The sequence below is a fragment of the Peromyscus maniculatus genome, chromosome 6, assembly GCF_049852395.1.
Source record: "Peromyscus maniculatus bairdii isolate BWxNUB_F1_BW_parent chromosome 6, HU_Pman_BW_mat_3.1, whole genome shotgun sequence".
Lineage (NCBI taxonomy): Eukaryota > Metazoa > Chordata > Mammalia > Rodentia > Cricetidae > Peromyscus > Peromyscus maniculatus.
This window is the reverse complement of record NC_134857.1, coordinates 70480146-70502637: the sequence shown is the minus strand read 5'-3', so window position 1 is coordinate 70502637 and position 22492 is coordinate 70480146. Positions and strand designations below refer to the sequence as shown.

The 22492-nt window shown below is 39.0% G+C and overlaps 1 protein-coding gene across 50 annotated transcripts in view; it reads left to right on the top strand.

Annotated features, from left to right (window-relative positions):
- Positions 1-22492, top strand: part of Ubap2l (ubiquitin associated protein 2 like) — a 54565-nt gene that overhangs the window by 9532 nt on the left and 22541 nt on the right. For 16 of the 50 annotated variants that reach the window (XM_076573732.1, XM_076573728.1, XM_076573727.1 and 13 more), the window contains exons 5-13: positions 851-1019; positions 1424-1519; positions 5034-5079; positions 5545-5657; positions 8006-8065; positions 10999-11051; positions 12915-13000; positions 15869-16040; positions 21266-21461. In XM_076573732.1, coding sequence (XP_076429847.1) covers positions 851-1019; positions 1424-1519; positions 5034-5079; positions 5545-5657; positions 8006-8065; positions 10999-11051; positions 12915-13000; positions 15869-16040; positions 21266-21461 — 991 coding nt within the window. Of the gene's footprint in view, positions 1-850; positions 1053-1423; positions 1520-5033; positions 5080-5544; positions 5658-8005; positions 8066-10998; positions 11052-12914; positions 13001-15868; positions 16041-21265; positions 21462-22492 lie in introns of all 50 variants that reach the window. The other 34 variants (XM_076573724.1, XM_015995183.3, XM_076573723.1 and 31 more) reach the window with 3 other exon arrangements.

Genomic DNA, 22492 nt, shown 5'->3' with positions numbered 1-22492 from the left:
TGCTGATAGCAGTTCATGGTGTACTTGCCATGTTATAGCCAGCAGATGCTTCTCACAGCACTCCTTTATGTCCTCTGGCTCTCACGTTCTTTTAGCCATGTTCTGTCATGCTCCCTCAGCCTTGGAAGGGATGCTGTAGATAGATAATCTACTTAGAGCTGAGTAGTCAGCTGTTACTTATTCTCAACACTTTAACCAATTAATGAGTCTGTCAACTTGTTGCTCACAACAAAAAGAAAAAGAAAAAAAAAGAGAGAGAAAGAAAGAAGTTATATGTTTAGAGCTGTGTGGTGCATGCTTTAATCCCAGTACTCAGGAGACAGAGGCAGACAGCTGTAGCTTCTAGGCCAGCTTGTTCTTCATAGTTCTAAGACCTCCAACTATATCAAAAAGGGAAAACAAGCTATAGAATATAGGCTTAGGCCACATTTAAATCAGCTACAATAGTAAAACCAATGGGGAGTCAATACTGGTGGCATTGAATTTTTTTTAGTGGATGAGGTCATTAAAAGAAAAACTAATAGTGTCTAAAGATGATCATAGTAATAATTCTTTTTCCTTACAGAACTCATCTGGTACCAGCAGTTAATATACACACAGATTCCCCCCACACCTGCCCCACTCCTCCCCGTACAGACAGGGTTTCTCTTGTAAAGCCCTGGTTGTCCTGAAACTCAGAGATCTGCCTTTGTCTGCATCCTGAATGCTGGGATTAAAGGTGTGGGCCACTACTGCCCAGCTCAAAATTTCTGAAACTGTGGATCCTGAGAAAAGAATTGTACCAACTTTCACCTGTAGTGTACTAATTGTAGTCCAATTGATCAGTCATGAATGCTCTGCCTTTCTTTAGCATTCCTGGGAGATGGTCGGAAAGAAGAAAGGAGTCTCAGGACAGAAAGATGGTGGACAAACTGAATCTAATGAAGAAGGAAAAGAAAATCGAGACCGAGACAGAGACTATAGTCGGCGACGTGGTGGGCCACCAAGACGGGGGAGAGGTGCCAGCCGTGGACGAGAGTGTATGCATGGGGCTTTATCAAAACCAGCTGTGGGTCAGTAATGTCTAGACTCCAGGGATGTGTCAGGCCCCTGCTAGACAGGACCTTGGAACTGTTTATCACCTCTTTGCTTTTTTTTTTTTTTTGCACCTATCTCTTAAGGTCTTGACATCTTTTGCATGTTAGCCTTTCCTACCACAGTCACTAATACAGCATTAAACAACCATGTAATCATTTGTAGAGTGACTTGACTCAACTTGGTTGTGTCTCATTACTGTTCCCTGAGTAACTTTCCTGTTCCATCCTACCAGGTCATGTTCTTTTCGTTTTGTCTCCTTAATACTGTATTCAATATAATTTATATATCAATATAATATATGTATCTTCACTGACCTTGTTCTGGTTGTGTATGTTTTATATTTCAGTTCGGGGCCAGGAAAATGGATTGGATAGCACCAAGAGTGGAGGGCCTTCTGGAAGAGGCACAGACAGAGGCAGAAGAGGCCGTGGCCGAGGCAGAGGTGACAGTTTGGTGGGGAAGGTGATAAATACCTTAGTAGGGTTAACAGGCAAATCTTTACTAGAGTATCTATTTGTGCTGGGTAGAATGGGAAAGAAAGTAGAGGACAACTCTAGTCTTTACTGCTAACGTGGTACACTTGATGGAAGATCAGCAGTGTGTGAGCCCATGTGTGTGTGTGTGTTTGTGTGCTGGTTCATGTGTGTGTGTGGGGGAGCTAAAGTCAACCTCAGGTGGCAGTATTCCCCACTGTTTACTTTCTGGTTTTTCATTTTTAAACTTACATCTTGATTAAAAGATGTAAAGATTTATTAAACCTTTTTTAAAATTTTTTCCCCCTAAACAAGATTATATTTGTATGGTGATAGACAGTGAGTTCAAGGATTCTAAGTTTCTTTGTTTTTCCCTCCACTTCTCCTTCCTACCCATTTCCTTGACTGTTCAAAGTTTCGGAGAGATGACAGAAGTCTTTTTGTTTTTCTGTTTTTTTTATTTTGATTGTACATGCTGGGCAAGAACTCTGCCATTTAGTATATCCCCATAAGCCAGTAGAGGGCATCAGATCTAGATTTAGAATTACTACTGTTATGAACCACTCTGTAGTTTCTGGGAACCCAGATCTTCTATAAGAGCAGAAAGCACTCCTAAACACTGAACCATTTCCATTTAATGTTAAAAGTAAATTGTTTTTGTCTTTATTTTATTTATTCATTTTGTTTTTTTGAGGCAGGGATTCTGTGTGTAGTCTTAGCTGTCTTGGAACTCACTTTGTAGACAAAGTTGGCCTCCACCTCACAGAGATCTGCCTGACTCTCCCCTGTCCCCCCCAGTGCTGTAATTAAAGGCATGTGATACCATTGCCTGACCAAAGTACCGTTGTAATAAACATCTTCATCCATAAATTTTATAAATGATTATTTACTTATGATAGTGTTGAAAATGATTTAAGACCTGTTTTTCTTGTGGTGCCAGTAGCTGGGGCATGGTAGGTGAATGTTTGTCACTGCATTAACTCCCAGCTCAAGGTCTATACCCCCCCTTTACCTCCCAAGTTAAGAAATATCGAACCGCTTAATTATATATTTTGTGTGCATATATGTGTGACACATAGGTGAATGGCAGAGGAACTCTCTTTCCACCATTGGGTCCTGAGGATTAAACTCAAGTCATTAGATTTGAGCAACAGATATTTTTACCTCATTGAGCCATCTCACTAGCCCTGCTTTTAAGATTTGTATTTTCTAGTAAGTTTACTTTTTGTTTTTTTGTTTTGAGACTAGGTCTCACTCTGTACCCCTTGGCTATGTAGACCAGGCTGGCCTGAAACACACAGATTAACCTGCTTCTGCTTCCAGAGTGTTAAGATCAAAGATGTTTGCCACCATGCCTTGATATATTCAGGCTTTTAATGCACTTTACCAAGTAATTTCTGTAATAGCTTAAACAAACTTACCAATTATTCCACCCCAGTTATTGCAACAAACTTGACTTTGTTGGTAATGATGAAACAAATTATTATGAACCATGAATTATTAGATTCTTAATACATTTCAGAAATACCACATTAAAGAAATAAGGAAACATACTACTAGTAAGGAAAAAAAAATAAAAATAAAAAAAAAAGGCCACCCAGCTTTTTATCAGTAAGACAACCATCAGAAATGTTTCCAATAAAGAGTCAAAAAAAATGGGTTGGGGAGATGGTTCAGTCATTGAAGAATGCTTACTGTTTTTGCAGAGGACTTGGCTTCTGTTCCCAGCATCAACATAGTGCCTCACAACCATCTGTAACTCCAATTCCAGGAGATCTGATGCTTGCTTTGACTTCCTCAAGTTCTTCCTGCACACATGTGATGCACTCAGGAGTGCTGGGGCACACCTTTAATCTGAGCACTTGGGAGGCAGAGACAGGTGGATCTCTGAGTTAGAGCTTAGCCTGATGTACATAGCAAGTTCAGGCCAGCCAAGGCTACATAGGGAGGCTCTGTTTCTGAAGACCAGTCAAATAAATAAAAATAAGCGTTTATTTGAGCAGTCAAAAACTTCACCAGGATGGTAGCATAGCTTAATGGCAAGGCTGGCCTAACATGCACAAGTCCCTGGGTTTGATAACATGCACTGAGGGGTGGGGAAAAGTTTGCAGTATTTCTCCAAAACAAAAAGTTATAAGAGGAAAAAGTATCAAATGTTCAAAAATTTTATTTGACTAAATTCACATTCATAGATAAGCATGGCAGTCTCCTTATTTTATCAGATTTCGGCCAAAAAACAAAACAAAAAACAACAACAACAACAACAAAAAACCCAACCCTATCCATATACTTTGTACAGAACAATGAGAATGCCGAGGACAAGAGTAGTCTGTACTGAGGCCTTTCTCTCTGGCCAGATCAGATGGGGTTTCAAAAGTGCTTCTCTAAGGTCTTCAGTGCTGTTGTCATCCGCCTCTGGCCATTTTTTCTGAATAACATCAATTATGTTATCTATTAACGAGACAATGCAGGAGAAATTTTGAGCAAAAAATAAAACACAGAACAAAAACGTTGGGTTTGAGGTTAGTTTCAAAACTTGTAAAGATTACGTACTTTTTTTTTTTTTTTGGTTTTTTGAGACAGGGGTTTCTCTGTGTAGCTTTGCGCCTTTCCTGGAACTCACTTTGGAGACCAGGCTGGCCTCGAACTCACAGAGAACTGCCTGCCTCTGCCTCCCGAGTGTTGGGATTAAAGGCGTGCGCCACCACCGCACGGCTAGATTATGTACTTTTGTCACATATTTCTTTGCTCTGAGTTTTGGCTCTAGTAGTCTTTGGTGGAATGGTCTTTTAATTGGTCTTTTCCTCCCTTTTCTGTTTTTCTTCACTTACTGTTACTTGATATTAGACAGTTCTACTTTGTATTTTAGGTGAATTTCTACTTTGAGTTTGCAAACTTACTTGGGAAATTGTTCTCTACTTACATTTAGCATCATCAGGCATATATTTATTCTCAGTATTTCATTGATAATGGACAGAGTCCACAACTGAGGACATGAAGTCTAACTTGGAACTATCCTTATCTCCCCTGTACATTCAGCCCCATTGGTTTCAGAATTGTTAGTAGCAATTTAATAAACTCAGGCAAAAGAACATCTCCTTTAAGCCAAAGTGGCACATGGAATTTTCCTTGCTGGACCAGTCCAAGGATCCATCTGGCACCCTTTTTTTTGAGACAGGGTCTCATTGTCTTGGGGTTACTTGTAGGCTGTTTGACTGGACATTGAGTCCCAGGGATCCAACAGTTGAGGTTCTTAACCTTGGATGTCAAGTACTTTGCCTGAGCTATCTCCCTAGCCCAAGACTCAACAGTTTAAGCAGCAAATAAATAGCTGTTGACGATAATTGTCCTGTATTAGATTAACTGGTATGTTCTGTAGGACTGAATGAAAGTAAATTTGGTAGTAACCACTTGCCCTTCATAAGTGTCTGGACTGGCAAGTTGTTCAATATCAACTTCTAAAATATGTCTATTTTTCTGCAGGTAGCTCTGGTAGGCGAGGGGGAAGGTTTTCTGCTCAAGGAATGGGGTAAGTTTCATTGATTTTTAATTTTTCACCCTGAGAATCAACAGAGACATCCTTAACTAAAATGAGATCAGAATCATTTATAGATCTGCTTTTTAAAGTGAGCTCTGCTTTCTTCCTAACCTAAGCTGGCTTTAAGCTCACAGTTCTTTTGCCTCAGCCTCCCAAATGGTGGTTATAGATGCACAATGATACCTGGCTGATTTGTAGATGAATAAAAAGTATGTAGATTTGTGCTCATTTCTCAGATACAGGCATTTACCATCTGGATCATTTGTGGATAGCTTATGCTGTGCCATTTTGCATTGGATGATAAGAAAAACAAGCATGTGAGATTATAGAATGGGGAGTGACTCATCTCTGTTAGGAAGGAAATAGTCAATATTCTGATTGTTTTATTTGAGTTAACATTTGCTGAATCTGCTAATGAAGTTAGAAATTCAAAAGCTTTCTTTTTTTTTCCCCTAGAACCTTTAACCCAGCTGATTATGCAGAGCCAGCCAATACTGATGATAACTATGGCAATAGTAGTGGCAACACATGGAACAACACTGGCCACTTTGAACCAGATGACGGAACGAGTGAGTGACTTTCCTGTCTTTGGGATTCTGAGAATTTCTTTTTTTTTGGCATGGTGCTGTTAATTGAAAATCAGGGTCTGTGTATATATAATAGGTAAATTTTCTACTATTGTGATGTATTCAGTCCTGGAAATAACTTTGCTTGAAGCATTTCTGTTATCTTATTTTAAGGCTATATTTAGCTTTAAAAATTGGAATAGCAGCCAGGCAGTGTTGGCACACACCTTTAATCCAAGCACTCTGGAGGCAGGGGTAGGTGGATCTCTGTGAGTTCCAGGATAACCAGGGCTGCACAGAGAACTGTCTGGGAAAAACCAAAATACAAAAAACAAAAACAACCTGGAAGAATAATTTTTAAGACCTGAGATAGAGAAGATGATATAGGGATGAAGATTTAAATTAATCTTTATGTTTTTGGTTAGGTATGCCTTTGTGAGCATATTTTGTGAACCAGTTCACTTGATCACTATTTTATGAAGTAGCCAGTGTGTTGTGCTTCCTCCACTTTGTTACTGTTTTGTTTTTAACATACTTGCAAGCTGGCTTGGAACTCATAGTCTTTTTGGCTTAGCTTCCCAAGTGCTGGAGTGATAGATATGTGTCATTCCACCTAACCTGAAATCAATCCTCTTTTTCAGGAAATTCCGTACATTTTGTTGTTGATGAGACTAGGTCTCATGTGCCTTAAACTAACTATGTAACTGAGGATGACTTTGAATGAACTCCTGGTCTTCTTGCCTTCACCTGTCCAGGAATTATATATGTAGGTGCATACACTGCACCTGGCTTTAAAATAATCTTTATCATCTCCATCTTAATGGTAAAGCTTAAGATTCAAAAAGAGATTATGTATTTACTTGTATTTGAATTCAGAACTATTTGATCTAAACTTTATGCTCTTTGCATTATCCCATATGGCTCCTTTTAGCTCTGAGTGTACTTCTTTTAGTGTTCTATGTTAGGATAGAGTAACTTATACTCAAAAGATGAAACTATCTTCTTAAACGGATTAAGGTACTGATTGTCAAGATCAGCAGGGCCCAGAGTCAGAGTCAACACTATTGCTTTGTTGCCCCTGCCTCCTGAGTGCTGGGATTGAAAGCGTAACACAGTGTCTGGCTTGGAATATCTTTTTTTTTTTTAATTTTCATTTTTTTGATGTATTTTATCAAGAAGAGACTCGCTGCACTTCTAGTTTTTCATTAAGTAGTCTTATTAGTGTGTGTCATTTGGTAGAGTGTTTATAGGATTTGAAAAAAAACCAACATTTTCTTGGCTGACTTTTGTACCTGAAGCGAGGTATCCTGTAAATGTTTAAGGATATGTTTAGGCTTATGGGATACACCAAGTTATGTTCAATGGTAACTATATTTGCTGTTTTAATGAGAGCAGCCCCAGAATCTTAAGAGTGTCTTGGTCCTGAGGATTAAACCAAGGCAGTGTGCATGCTAAGCAAGAGCTTAAAGTGCCTTCTTTTTTGTGATGTCATCTATCTAACTTCCTGTCTGAGCTGGCACATTAGAGCTTGTGGGTTTTCCTCTTTATGAAGAGATCTGGCCCTGTGATGGTGAACGCCATTAGACCCAGCACTTGGGATCAGAGGGAGGTGGATCTCTGTGAGTTTGAGGCCAACCTCATCTACAAAGGGAGTTCCAGGACAGGCAGGGCTACACAGAGAACCCTGTCTCAAAAAGAAAAAAAAAAGAGGTCTGGGTTTAACAGAGGATTGAGATTTTAGGCTTGTTGACATGTTACCATTCAGATTTTACCGTGTGTGTGTGTGTGTGTGTGTGTGTGTGTGTGTGTGTGTGTGTGTGTGTGTGTGTGTGTGTCTGTCTGTCTGTCTGTCTCGGGGTCAGGGGGAGGTCTGTCTGTCTGTCTGTGTGTCTGTGTCTCGGGGTCAGGGAGAGGTGATTCCCAGTCTTTATCCAGGGGTAGAGAGAAGTGATTCCCAATCTTTATTCATAGCTGTCTTAAAATAAGAATCTGGTTAGAAATCAAGGACTGTTGTAATGATTAGATTTTGGAAGTCTGGAGTCACAAATCAATTATGCGTGGCTAGAATGAAGTGATAGATAATGCCACTGTCATCTTGGTGTGAAAGGCTTGGTGGTAGCTTTGTAAGCTCCTGTTGTCAACTTCATGATGCGACATACCTTTATGCATGATTTCTTTTATGTTTTCATAGAGCAAACTTCAAATTCCTTTTTTTTAATTTAAGAAATAATTCAAACCTACCCTTAAAATATCCACAGGTACAATGGGGTTTGTGTATTGGGGGCAGATGTTCTCATTCACAAGCAAAATTTCACTGGTTGTTTTTTCTTTTCTTTTCTTTTTTGTTTCAGGACTTGATTTCATTGGGGTTGAGGGGTCAAATTATCCCCGAAAATTTGAGACTGCACCTGGTATGATACATCCAGGCGCCTAATTGCCCCGGATATTTTTAAGATTTTTATGAACTGAAATATCTGTGGATATGTCATTTTTCTGTCTTTCTATTTTTTTCTTCCTGCCTTTGCCTTTCATTTTCTGTGCCCACTTTTCCCTCTCCAAAATATATTCATTTAGTAAATGATTGGCATTTACATTGTCCAAGCTTTGTGCTATGGGTATGCAAGCCCTAATCTTTGTAGAACATTTCCATCTTACTGTTCCTTGCTTCCTTCTCCATGACCATCCTTCCAGTACAGGAAGCATCAAGCACAAGTATTCATATGCTTTCCTATCACAATTAAAGTCACCAGAGTGCAGAAAGAAAATTCTTGCACAAAGAGACCAGATTAGGTAACTTTTTGGTCAGTTCTAACTCCAAGATTATATTAAGTGTCAACTCATTTGGGGTTCCCTTTAGCCAGGATGATACAGATATCAGTGAGGAGAAAGAAAAAAACCATAAGAGTGATAAGAGGATATGATTTGTGACTTGTATTTCCTTGTAGAAGACAGTTTCCATTATTAAATGTTTTCAAATTTTTAGATTTTTTTTTTTTTTTTTTGTAGATACTAGAATATTTCTTTTTGCCTTTTTTTTTTCCCTTAATGAGGTAGGATTTTACTGTGTAGACCAGATTGGTCTCAAAACTTTTTTCTGTGTGTGTGTGTATGTGTATACACAAGTTCATGTTTTTCGGCATGTGTATATGCATGCATATGAAGCATGGAGGTCAGCGTTGCCGTCTTGTTCTCTGACTGCACCTGAAGATCCCCAGTTCAGATAAACTAGACTGTCCAACAAGCTCCAGTGAGTCTCCTCTTCCTGCCTTCTGGTGCTGGCCTTAGTCTCATGTCGTTGTGCTTGGTTTTGTTTTTGTGCTGCTAAGCAACCATGCTCCCATTGAGCCAAATGCCAACCCTGTACCCAATTTCTTATTATTTTTGTTTGTTTGGTTTTTTTATTTGTTTGTTTTTTGAGATAGGGTTTCTCTGTGTAGCTTTGAGCCTTTCCTGGTTCTCGCTCTGTAGACCAGGCTGGCCTCAAACTCACAAAGATCCTCCTGCCTCTGCTTCCTGAGTGCTGGGATTAAAGGTGTGCGCCACCACTGCCTGGCCCTGTACCCAGTTTCTATGTGAATGCTGGGAATTGAAGTCAGGTTATGCTTCCGTTGAAAGACTATTTTCTGAGCCATCTTTCCTTGCCCCACACCCTCAAGTTTTGGGTGTTCTTGCCTCACCTTGAAAGTACTAGGAGGAGACAGACTCAACCATTTGTTAATTCTTTCATTTTTAGTTTTAAATTTTTATTTTATTGAGACAAGGTCTCACTATGCAACCTGGGCTGGCCTGGAATTTGCTATGTAGAATAGGCTGCCCTGGAACTTAAAAAGATTCTCAGCCTCCTGAGTTCTGGGATTAAAGGAATTTGCTACCATGCCCAGCAACCACTTGTTAATTCTTGTAGATGCTTTTTTTAGATACGCTTCAAGATTTACTTCATGTATTCTGAGTTCTAGAATTTAAAAAAAAAAAAAAAAAGGACCGGTTCTAGTTTCTGGTATAGATAAATTCTTACACTGGTCTTATGATAAATTCTTTCTGAGATTATATGTATGTATGAGACAAAAATTGTGAGGATTGTATTAGAACGGATAAAACTCTTGCTGGCCAAGCATGCTGAGTGGAGTTTGGATCCCTAGCACCTACTTAAAAGTCAAGTAGATGTAGAGGCCTGCATATAACTCAGAACTTGGGAGGAACAGATGGTATCCCCAGTGCAAATTGGCAGCCCAACTAAACAAGATCAGCTTCAGGTTAGGCCAGAAACCTTGCCTCAGTAAAGCAAAGTGATAGAGGAAGATATCTGAAATCAACTTCTAGCTTCCACATTGATCTGAAAACCTACCAGAACAAACATTGTGTTTACACATGTGAACATGCATGCCTAACACACACACACACACACACACACACACACACACACACACACACACACACCAGCAAAGGTGCCAGTTAAAATATATAGAAGTGGTTTGATTGTGCATAGAAATTTTCTGTGTAAACTGTTACAACTTAAAAGAAGAGTGCAATGAGCTTAAAAGAAAATGTGCAATGAGCTTGGCACGTCAAATTCAATCTTCTCTATAAGTAAGATTAGGAAAATAGCTGTTGTACATACTTTATTTTTAATTTTGTCTTGTATCTCCAAAAGGAGCAAGTCTACGCAGAGTTCCCTATAGTTATCTTGTTTAAACCAGTGAGACTTAAGAACTCGACTTGTGCTGATTATGCTGTTTTTGTTCATTTCTAGTAGCAGATAGGTCTTTTTTGTCTGTCTTCTGTTCAGCTTGCAAACCTACTCATTCTTCTTTCACTATACATATGCCAACTTTTTATAGTTCTCTACCACTAGGTTCATTTCTTTTCAGAATACCTTGATCTGTTTGTTGTTGTTTTTATACAAAATAAATAGATGTAGCTTGCATGTTCTGCTTTGAATTAGTTGTAACCATCTCATTAAATAACTGCTAAGACAAATCCGAAGTCCTTAAAGATACTGCATGGCATTTGAATCTTGGTGGGAAGGAGGTAGGAATGGGTTTTAGATGTATGAATGTATGTATGTTTATATTATGTCCTTTTATCTGTTTCTTCCATTCCTATTATAGCTCTGTAACCCAACTGAAAGTGGCCATGAGATCATAATCATATTAAAGCCTTTTTACTTTGGTGTTTCTAAATAGTCTTTCCCTAACTCTAAAGTCAACAAATTCTTTCTGATTGCTAAATTCTAATCATACTATTGCTTGTCAAAATGTTAATGTAGGAGTGTTATCTGAACATATTTTATAATGACACTTAAATTTATTTTGCCTTTTTTTTCTTTCTTTTTTTAAATTCCTAGGTGCATGGAGAACTGCAACAGAAGAGTGGGGAACTGAAGATTGGAATGAAGATGTAGGTATTCCTGGTCTGTTTCTTATCTAATGTATTCTATCCCTAAGTTATGTTTAGGGATAGAAAATGGATATATTTCTACCTTTCAAAATGCACTGCTAAGATTCTGACCTAAAACTTTTACATCCAAAATAGTGTTCTGAGCCAGAACATTTCTCATATGTTATATGAAGGAGACTGGGCATGGACAGGACTCTGGAACCACACTATGGAAAGGGCAAGTTCAGGTGTGTAAGTCCAATACCTGATTCTCAGATTGACCCAGGAAGATAGAGTGGTTGGGTAGGGTATCCACAATGGAATTAGGACTGGGAACAAGCTAAGAGGTAGTATGCTTGCCTAATATGCGTAAGATGTTGCATTCAAATCTAATCACTGCAAAAACATTTTTAGTTAGATAGTAGGTAGTACATTGAGTAACAGCTGCTAATGGCATAGAAGTCTACTTGGAGCTTGTGCATTATTTGGTATTAAGTCCTATAATGAATTGGTAGTGGATACAGAGAAAGTTATGGTACCTAAGCTTCAAGCATATAATCCAGTTGGCTAGGAAGCTTTTATTTGCCTGATGCCTAATTTTGCAATTGAAATGACTATCCAGTTGGCTATCTGCCATCTTGACTCACCTTGGAAAACTCATAGATGAGTGGTTTGTAAAGAATTTTCCTCAATATTGCCTAAGTAAAAAAAATTTTACTTTTCCTGGTCACAGTCAAACTTTGCTGTGAATTGTGGTTTTCAATGATAATGGATACACGTATTTTAATATTTTAAATCTGCTTTCCTCTATATAGGTAGGTAAAGTAGCTTTGTCAAATTGTTTTGATTTTCAGTGTTAGGTTTCTAACATTCCAGTGCTAACAGCATCAAAGGGTAATGATTTTCTTTTTATTATTTTTCGAGACAAGGTTTCTCTGTAGCAATGGCTGTCCTGGAACTCGCTCTGTAAAGCAGGCTGGCTTGAATTCACAGAGATCTGCCTGCCTCTGTAGCTGAGCTAAACTGCTCTGTGAATATGAACATGTTCTACTTTCTGAAATTTGGTTTATGTTAGTAAGAATTATATTTGGGAAACTGGGTTTTCTCTTTACTAGAGAAGAGATTTTAAATAAAGAATTAAAAGAAACCTAAGTCAACTCTTATTTAGGAAGAGGAATTATCTCCTGTAATTGATGACCTCATAAGATGCCTTAGAAGTGTAATATAGTCAATATTAATGCAAAAGTTGAATATAGTTAAAATTCCTGAAAAGACATTACTTGACCAGCATTTGGACCTGAACTTCTTTTTTTTTTTATTTTTTTTATTTTTCAAGCCAGGGTTTCTCTGTGTAGCTTTGCGCCTTTCCTGGAACTCGCTTTGGAGACCAGGCTGGCCTCGAACTCACAGAGATCCGCCTGCCTCTGCCTCCGGAGTGCTGGGATTAAAGGTGTGCACCACCACCGCCCGGCCCTGAACTTCTTAGCCAGGAATTAAAGTTATTTCTTTCTTCATCTTGGTCATGCTTTTCCTTTCATTGAAAGAGAAAAAATGGTGGGAGATAAATGTACTTTGGTAGAGGTAGGACTTGGGATTTGTAATGAGAAAATATTTCCTTAATATATATGACCAGCACAGAGATAGCCCTCCTGTGAGTTTTGTGTGTATATGATATGACTCTACTATGTTTTATTGCATTCCTTCGTTCTATTATTTGCTTGGATAAAACTGTCAAGCAAACTTGTTATCAACCCATTCAGGATTCATCAGGGTAGATAGTTTCTTTCATAGCCCTTTTTCTTGGTATTGAATTTAGCTTACCTGTGGCAAATTTCTGTCTTTGACCTCTCTAACACCAGAAGTAACTGATTCCTCTCTTTCCAGCTTTCTGAAACCAAGATCTTTACTGCCTCTAATGTGTCTTCAGTGCCTCTGCCTGCGGAGAATGTGACAATCACTGCTGGTCAGAGGCAAGTGTGTAATAAAATTAAGTACCTTTTTAAAACACATAGGTTCCTTTTGATTGAGGGATTTAAAACAGTTTTTAGTGTACTAAATAGAAGTTCATATGCAGTAGCATCAAATTTTGTTCATCCCTAAAATAGTTAATTTTATCTTTATGTGTGTATGCCACATGTGTGGGTGCTTACAGATGCCAGAAGTGGGTATCAGGTCTACCCTATAGCTGGAGCTCTAAGTGGTTTTGAGCTGCAAGATATGGGTGCAGTGAAGTGAACTTGAGTCCTCTATAAGAGCATCAGCTGCTCTTACTTAACCCCTGAGCCATCTTTATAGCCCCTGACCTAAAATAGTTTTTCAATTACATAGTTCAATCTTGTAACCAGCATTGGCTATGTAACTTGTTTTGATCTAAGCTAGGGAAATAAGAGCTAAGTAAATTTTTTTTAAATGTGCTTTTGAATTTTGCAGCTCTGTTTATAATAATGATCTTTATCTACTCAGGTTATTAAGAACAATCCAACCCTCTGTATTTGTGGGTTCTGCACCCATGTAGTCAACCAACCATAGTTTGAAAACACTGAGATGGCTGGGCATGGTGGTGCACGCCTTTAATCCTAGTACTTGGGAGGCAGAGGTAGGCAGAGGTAGGTCTGAGTTTGAAACCAGCCTGGTCCACAGAGCAAGTTCTAGGACAGTTAGGACTACATAGAGAAACCCTGTCTCCAAAACTGCAACAACAACAAAAAAAGTATAACAGGGATGGAGAGAGAGATGGCTCATTGGTAACAAGCACTTGAGGGCCTGTGTTCAGTTCCCAGCACCCACATGGCAGTTCACAATCACCTGTAACTCTAGTTCCAGGGGATCTGAAGCCCTCTTCTGGCTTCTGTGGGCACCAGGTCTACATATGGTGCATAGACATACTTGCAGACAAAATGTCAATACAGGTAAGTGAAATGAATTAATTAAAAAAGAGAGAAGTACAAGAGGAATAGAATGTTAGGAATGTCATCTGAATTGGGATTCTATTTAGTCTTAACAATAAAAACCCAGAGTTAGATATCGAGGGTGGGAGCTGAAAGATCAGAGAAGCAGAGCAACAGCCACTGAAACTTTTTACCTCTGTGAATCCTCAGACCAAATGGGGATCGAGGTCCTGTCTCCACCTCCCTAGTGCTTATTTGTCAGAAAAAAAAAACCAAAATATCACATGACAGTCATCACCAGAATACTGTATTTTTTTCTGTAACCAAATGTATGCGTACATGTTATTTATTATTTCTAACAATTGTCCAAGTCCATGTTCAGTGCTCAGCAGGTTTAGTTTGTATCTAGCCAGAGTTGATATAGACCAAAAAGCTGAGATTAGCTCCCTTGAAGACTGCCTCTGAGTCTCAGTAGTCTATTTGCCAATTACAAACTGAGAGGGTCCCATGGTCTTCCTCAGGTTTGATAATTCACTGTAATGAGTCAACTCAGTAAAATATTTTACTTATTACTGGGTTATTATAATCTCAGAAATAGCCAAATGCAGAAATACTACACAGGGCAGTGAAAGAGAGAATGAGTGTGTACACTTACTTGTGTGTATGTCTGTGTCTGTGTGTCTAGTGGCGCAAACAAGCATTTCATATTCAGGCTTCTAGAAACTCTCTTAATCTATTTTTGAGAGTTTTTTTTTTTTTTATTGTGTGTGTGTGTGTGTGTGTGTGTGTTTGTGTGTGTGTGTGTGTGTGTGTGTGTGTGTGTGTGTGTGTGTGTGTGTTTTTCAAGACAGGGTTTCTCTGTGTAGCTTTGGTGCCTGTCCTGGATCTCGATCTGTAGCCCAGGCTGGCCTTGAACTCACAGAGATCCACCTGTCTCTGCCTCCTGAGTGCTACACTATTGCCTGGTGAAATTTTTTTGTTTTGACAAGGTGCTTGGGGTGTATTTGAACCTGTGAATGCTACATTTATACTGAGTCATTGAGCTACTCATCAACCCCATATTTTGATTATATCACAAGTAAAATTTTAAGCTTGTAGAAAAACTTCTAAAACTCCTTTGTTCAAAATACATTTGAGGATGCCAGTATTTTGATATATAGTCTTTTGTTCTTCTATTGAGACAGGGTTTTACTATTTGGGCCAAGCTGTCCTTGAATTTGAAGTAACCAATCCTCTTGCATTAGCCTTCTGAGTACTATGGATTACAAGTTACACCACCATGCCCAGCTAGGTATATAGTCTTATGTTAGAATTTAGTTTTATGTATTAAAATCATAGCTAAATATTTTTAAATTGCTACCTTATTATTGAGTTGCTGTATTAGAACTCAATATTTAAAGTGGAGTATCAGGTATGGTTGTGTACAACTTTAATCTCAGTACTTGGGAGGCAAATGCTGGTGGATCTCTGAGTTTGAGGCCAGCCAGAACTACATTGTGAGACCTTATCTTAACAAAACCAAACAACAACAACAACAGTAAAAACTCAACTAGCTATATCATGGTCCATACTTATAATCCCAGCACTTGGGATATTGAGGCAGGAGAGTCTTAAATATGAGAGAAGCCTTGGCTACATAGTGAGACCCTGTTTCAAAAGGAGGAAAAAAAGAAAACCCAAATCCTAAAGATTTGGTATTTCATTAAATTAATGCTATCATCAAATTAAATATTTAACTATTGTTATTGGCAGCATCAGTAGGATTTCCCTGAATGCTATAGTGGCTCTTATACCTCAGTTACTTTGGTTAACATAACATATTAGGACTTTATGAGACTGTAGCATCAAAAAATACCCTTCATGTTGATCTAACCATGGTCCAAGTTAGGTGCAAGGAATGTTAGAACATTCAGTCATTATTCATAAAGATCCCTTTCTCTCCCAAACTAGAATTGACCTTGCTGTTCTTTTGGGGAAGACACCATCTTCAATGGAGAATGATTCGTCTAATCTGGATCCATCTCAGGCTCCTTCCCTGGCCCAGCCTCTGGTGTTCAGTAATTCGAAGCAGAATGCCATATCACAGCCTGCTTCAGGGAATACATTTTCTCATCATAGTATGGTAAGTAGGGAATAAACCATCATACTAACTTCAGCAAACACATACACATAGTTATTCCTTTGTCAAGTACTTTAATATACAGTCTCATTTTGTAGGCCAGGCAGAGATCTGTCAGGGCATTACAAACATGAGCTCCATGAACAGTTGCTTGGCTTATTTTCAGTTCTTAGATCTTACGGTTCTTCATTTCCTAAAATGGAATAAACATTCCGAGCAGAAGTTTCTCTGTTTGTTTGGCTTTTTGAGACAGTCTGAGTAGGCAGGCTGCCTTAGATTCACCAGTAGAACTCAGTCATGCTGTCAGTTTATGGTGCTCCTCTTTTCCACTGGGTGCTGGGACCACGGGTATATCATGATGCCTTGAGAAAGGAATAGACAGAAAAAGGCTGGTCAAAATAGAAATAGGCTGGGTGGTGGTGGTGCACACCTTTAATCCCAGCACTTGGGAGGCAGAGGCAGGCGGATCTCTGTGAGTTCAAGGCCAGCCTGGTCTACACATCGAGTTCCAGGACAACCACAGAGAAACAATGTCACTCCCGACCTCACTCCCCGACCACCCCAAAAAAGAAGTAAAACAAAAAAATACATTGGTTCTTTTGAAGTTATTTTCCTTATGAGATGAGTTTACAGAAGAATAGAAAAGTAACTTAGCATGTTCTTTTTCTCCAGAAGGGTTAAGGATAAGGAACTTGATTATTGTGCTACTCAAAATCATCCTTCTTAGGAAACTTTGATACTTGTGATTTTTTAGGTTGAAGGACAATATAATTTCAGTTTGAAGATTGGAATAAATTTTGAGTTTTGCTGTGATCTGTTTGGATGCATTTTGGATTTGTCCCCAAACAATGAACTTCTGTAACATTTTCAAAGGTAGACATCATTTATAGCAGGATAAAGCCCCTTTGTCTCCTATAAAAACAGCTTCACAGATAGAGATGATATTGAGTAGTAAGTGTCTAGCTTTAGGAGAACTTGGCTGAATTGTCTTATGGAATGAGATAATATCATTCATGAAATATTTATAGTGCTGAACACTGTCCTCCTCTTACTCCCTCAACAGAAAGTCAGTGGTGTTAAACCTCTCAACAACTTTGTATCCTTTTTGCAATCCTCACTAAACAGATAAAATTGTAGCCATTTCCAATTTCTAGAAAATTGCCTCATATCTTTACTTACATTATACATTTGTAGACTAGACTTCCAAAAACCTAAGGTCTTTCCAGATCTGTCCCTTTGTGTATTGTGTGTGTCTGTGTGTGTGTGTGTGTGTGTGTGTGTGTGTGTGTGTGTGTGTGTGTGTGTGTGTGTGTGTATGTGTGTATAGGTCTCTACTTGGCCTTTAAATAGAAATGAGAGTGTTTGCTTGTCCTATCTTGTTAGACCTTAGGAAAATGAGTAAGGTAATAGATATCAGTAGCTGTTGGTTGTTCTTTGTTTTTGAACCAGCTTCTCTTTATGTAGCTCTGACTGGCCTAAAACTCACTGCCTAGCCCAGATGGATTTGAACTTTGAACTTGAAACAGTTCTGCCTCCTGAATGCTAGGATTAGAGGCATGTTCACCGTGCCTGCCTTAATTTCTTTTCTTTCATTGTTGCTGTTAAATTTTTACTTATTTATTGTGGCATGGTCTTTAATGTCTCAGACTGACCTCAGACTCATTGTATAGTAGACGATGGCTTCTTGTCTCTACCTCCTGGGGAAGGGATTACAGGCACATTCCTGTTTTATATGGTGCTGAGGATAAAATGCAGTGCTTGTACATGCTTGGCAAGCATTCTAGCAACTGAGCTAGCCTCATTATTTTTCATTGAGAATAAATGTTAAAGGATCAATTTTCCTTAAAATTTAATCTTAACTAGGCAGTGGTGATATATGCTTTTAGTCCTATCACTTGGGAGGCAGAGGTAGGTGGATCTCTTGAGTTTGAAACTAGCCTGCTACACAGAGTGAGTTCCAGAACAGTCAAGACTAAACAGAGAGACCCTATCTTAAAATATAAAACAAAATGAAAAACAAAAATATTAATAGATCTTGTACATAGGCCTTTATTTTCCGTGTGTGCTGGTATCTGAAGAAGGCAGAAATGGAATGTTAGAGTACTTGAAACTGGAATTTTTGTTTTTGTTTTTTTAAAGTAAGGTCTATATACACATACTTTGTTTTTAATTTATTTTTCTTATACATTCTTACCATCACACCATATATATATATGTATACACACACACATATATATGCATACATACATACATATACATACATACACCCCAGGCTGGTTCTGAACCTCATGTCAAATCCTACTGCCTCTGCTATGAGAGTGCTGTAATTACAGATGTGACACTTGCCAGGCATTCTTCTGTGTTTTTGATGCTTTGTACTTGAATGTTTGATGGAGGGCTGGAGCAATGATTTAGTAGTCAAAGTGCTTGCTACGCTTTCTCAGGAACCAGAGTTCAGTTCGTAGCACCTACAATGGGCAACTCACAACTTCCTGTAACTCCAGCTCCAAGAATTCAGATGCTCTTTCTTAGCTTCTGTGGACTCTCACAGAGATGGCATTTGCTTAAGTTCAGACGCTCATAACTAAAATTAAAATAATTATTTTTCAGAAGATTTTGTTAATTGATTGTGTGGCGCCATCTCTTTCCCACGGTTTCTCATTTTTAAATACATTTCTGAAGGTTTTTCTACATTAAAAAAAAACTCATTTATTTATTGTGAGTTTGCATGTGCACACATGCCATTGTGTCTGTGCAAGCACATGTGGAAATAAAAGGACAACTGTGGCATCCGTGAGAGATGGCCCTGGGAGACAAACTCAAGTCGTCAGGCTTGCCACAGTAAGCACAATCTTGAGATACAGTGGGGAAAAAAATCTTTCCTTATGTGTTAATTACTCTTTTTAGCTTTTGACAAAACACCTGACTAAATTAACTTAATTAAATTAACTAGTGGAGGACAATTTTATTTTGTCTTGTCATCCCAGAGGGTTCTGTCAGTGGTTGGTTGGCTTTGCTGTGGGGATTAGAGAGAATTGTTAAGAATAAATTGTGTGAGAGCTGGAGAGCTGGCTCAGTGTTTCAGAACACTGATTTCTCTTCCAGAGGACCCAGTTCAGTTCCCAGCACCTACATGGTAGCTCACAGCTGTCTGTAACTCCAGTTCCAAGAGATCTCACAGACATGCAGGCAAAACACCAATACACATGGAATAAAAATAGAGTAAAAAAAAAATGGAGCACTATATTATGTATTTGTTATATATACAGAAAACTGTCCAAGTCATATGGAATTGTTGATTGTGTACTGTAAAATTTGAGATGGCCCTGTAATTTCTTTTTCTTTGCTAGTTAATAACATTCAAATAAGGTTCCAGTTGATTAGTTTTGTTTTGATTGAGTTTTCAATGAAAATTGATTTAGTTTTTACATGTTACTAGCATATATCAGTTTACATAGTAGACTTTGAAATTTTCATACATATAATTAGTTTTGGTCATATTTGTTCCCTTCCTTTTTCTTGACCCCCTCTTACTCACCCTCTTCCTTTTTTATTTGAGACATGATCTGGCTATACTGGAACTCCCTATGTAGACTTGACGGTCCTCAAACTCACTGAGTTCCTCCTGCTGAGATTAAAGTTGTACCTACCATGCCCAGCCCCCAGCGCACCCCCCCCCCCTTCTTTGAGACAGGTTTGTTCTCTCTAGCCCTGGCTGTGTTGGTATTCACTGTGCTGGTTCTTGATACCTACTCTGAGTGCTGAGATCAAAGATGTGCGTGCACCCTCCCACCTCTTACCTCTCCCCCCTCTCATCCCCCACTCCCTTGTCTGGCTCCTTTCCTTTTTTTAACTAGTCCTCTTCTACTTTCATGTTTTTTTTACCATCCCCCATTACAAGAAACTTTGACTAAAACTGACAGCATGCATACAGTTCTTTAGAAAAAAATTTGATAGGCACATTATATCCTGTATTATTATTACCAAAATGATTGTTCTCCCTCTTTTGACTAGGTTTATAGTTACCTTTCTTTTTTTTGAATCCATAGCCCAAGCTGGCCTGAACTCATTATTATAGCTGAGATTGACCTTGGACATTTTTTGTTTGTTTTGTTTTTGAGGCAAGGTCTCATTGTATAGACCTGGCTGGCCTGAAACTCACAGAGATCCTCTTGCCTCTGTCTCCCAAGTGCTGGGATTAAAGCAGCATGTGTCATCACGCCTGACCTTGAACTTCTGACCTTCTGCTTCTTAGCTTGCAAGTGTTAGTATACCAGGCATGTGCTTGGTTTATGCAGTGCTAGGGTCCAGTTCCAGGTTTTTGTTCACTATTCCACCTGACATATATACTTAGGTCACTTTCATATTATCAGGAACTTATTGGAGGATTTATTAAGACAACTCCACTTACCGGTTGATCTGAAAAAGTGGAAGTTTGGAATATTCTCCACTTACCAGGTTTATCTCTGCTGATAGAATGGTGGTAATAGTTTTTAATGGCCCTCATCTATTCATTGTCTATGTAGCTCACATTGGCTACAAGCCCATTTTCCTCTTTCCTCCCAAGTGCTTAATTTTACTGTTTTTATTCTGTGAGATAGGGTCTTGCCATGATTTTGAGTACTATGATTTTAGACTTGTACCATTATGGTTGTCCTTAGATTTATTTTGTAACTGATATATGAACTAGTGAAATTTTACCTGTTTGTTTTTTAGTGCTTACAATGTACCATGAGAGTAATTTTCCAAAAAGACAAACTCAGAATTGGAATATAGGTATTGTGACTAGAATGTGTGCTCATAATGTAGCATACTTGGTCTGGTAGTTTTTTTGTTTTTGTTTTTTTTTTTTTTTTTTGAGGCAGTGTCTTACTGTTTTGTACAAGGTTGGTTCTAAACTCCTCTTTAGTAGCTTAGACTATAGGTATTTCCCATCCTCCTTTGCTTGGTAGCATTCTTTATTTGAACTATGGGCTTTTGGTCTGTCTTTGTGTGTAAGCTGAGCAAGGATACTACTGTAAACTTCTTTTTTTTTTTTTTTTAAAGATTTATTTATTTATTATGTATACAGGAGAGGGTGCCAGATCTCATTACAGATGGTTGTGAGCCACCATGTGGTTGCTGGGAATTGAACTCAGGACCTCTGGAAGAGCAGTTGGTGCTCTTAACCTCTGAGCCATCTCTCCAGCCCTACTGTAAACTTCTTTAATGTCTTTGTTGATATGCAGGTGAGCATGTTGGGGAAAGGATTTGGTGATGTCGGGGAAGCCAAAGGTGGCAGTACAACAGGCTCCCAGTTCTTAGAGCAATTCAAAACTGCACAGGCCCTGGCTCAGCTGGCAGCTCAACATTCTCAGTCTGGAAGCACCACCTCCTCTTGGGATATGGGCTCAACAACACAATCGCCATCACTGGTGCAGTACGGTAAGATGATGAGTGACTTCAGTCTTTTCCCCATAGATGTATTGTCCAGAAGGCATCAGGGGACTGGATAATAGAGTCTCGGTTTGGAAAGTTACATGGAAATACAATTTTGAAGCTGTATAGCATTGAATTTAGCTTTAGTTCTGTTTATTGATCTAGGATTTTGAGAGTATTCTCTTTAGATTTTATGTATTTGTGTGATGGCCCTGGCTGGTCTAGAATATCCTGTGTAGACCAGGCTGGTTGCCAGTTCACAGAAATCTGTCTCTTTCTCTTCTGAGTGCTGGGATTACAAACTGACATCGGGGTTGGGAATTTAGCTCAGTGGTAGAGTGCTGGCCTAGCAAGCACAAGGCCCTGGTTCAGTCCTCAGCTCTGGGGGAAAAAAAAAAAGCTGACACCAACAGACCCTCTGTTTTGTTCAGAGGGTCGCCTACCTAACTTGAATCTTACCTCAGCTAAAGGGATCTGATTATATGCAATTTGGTGGGTGGGTAGCTACTGAGATGTTTATGTGCCATGGTACATGTCTTAGTTTGCTTCTGTTGCTGTGATAAAGACATGACCAAAAGTAAATTGGGGAAGAGTTTACTTGATTTACATGTCCTGATCTTAGTCCATTACTGAGGAAGCCAAGGCAGGAACTTGGAAGTTGGAACTAAAACAGAGACCATGGAGAAACACTACTTACTGGCTTGCTCACCATAGCTTGTTTAGCCTTTTTTCTTTCTTGGTTTTTAGAGACTGTGTTTCTCTATGAAGTCGTCCTGGCTGGCCTCAAACTCACAGAGATCCACCTGCCTCTGCCTCCTGAGTGCTGGGACTAAAGGTGTGCACCACCACCACCACCACCACCACCACCACCACCACCACCACCACCACCACCACCACCACTCCTCGGCTTAGCCTCCTTTTTTATATAGCCCTCTCACATCAGTCATTAATCAAGAAAATGTTGGCCAGGTGTGATGCATGCCTTTAATCTCAGCATTCAGACATGGGGTATGTGGATCTTTTTAAGTTCAAGGATA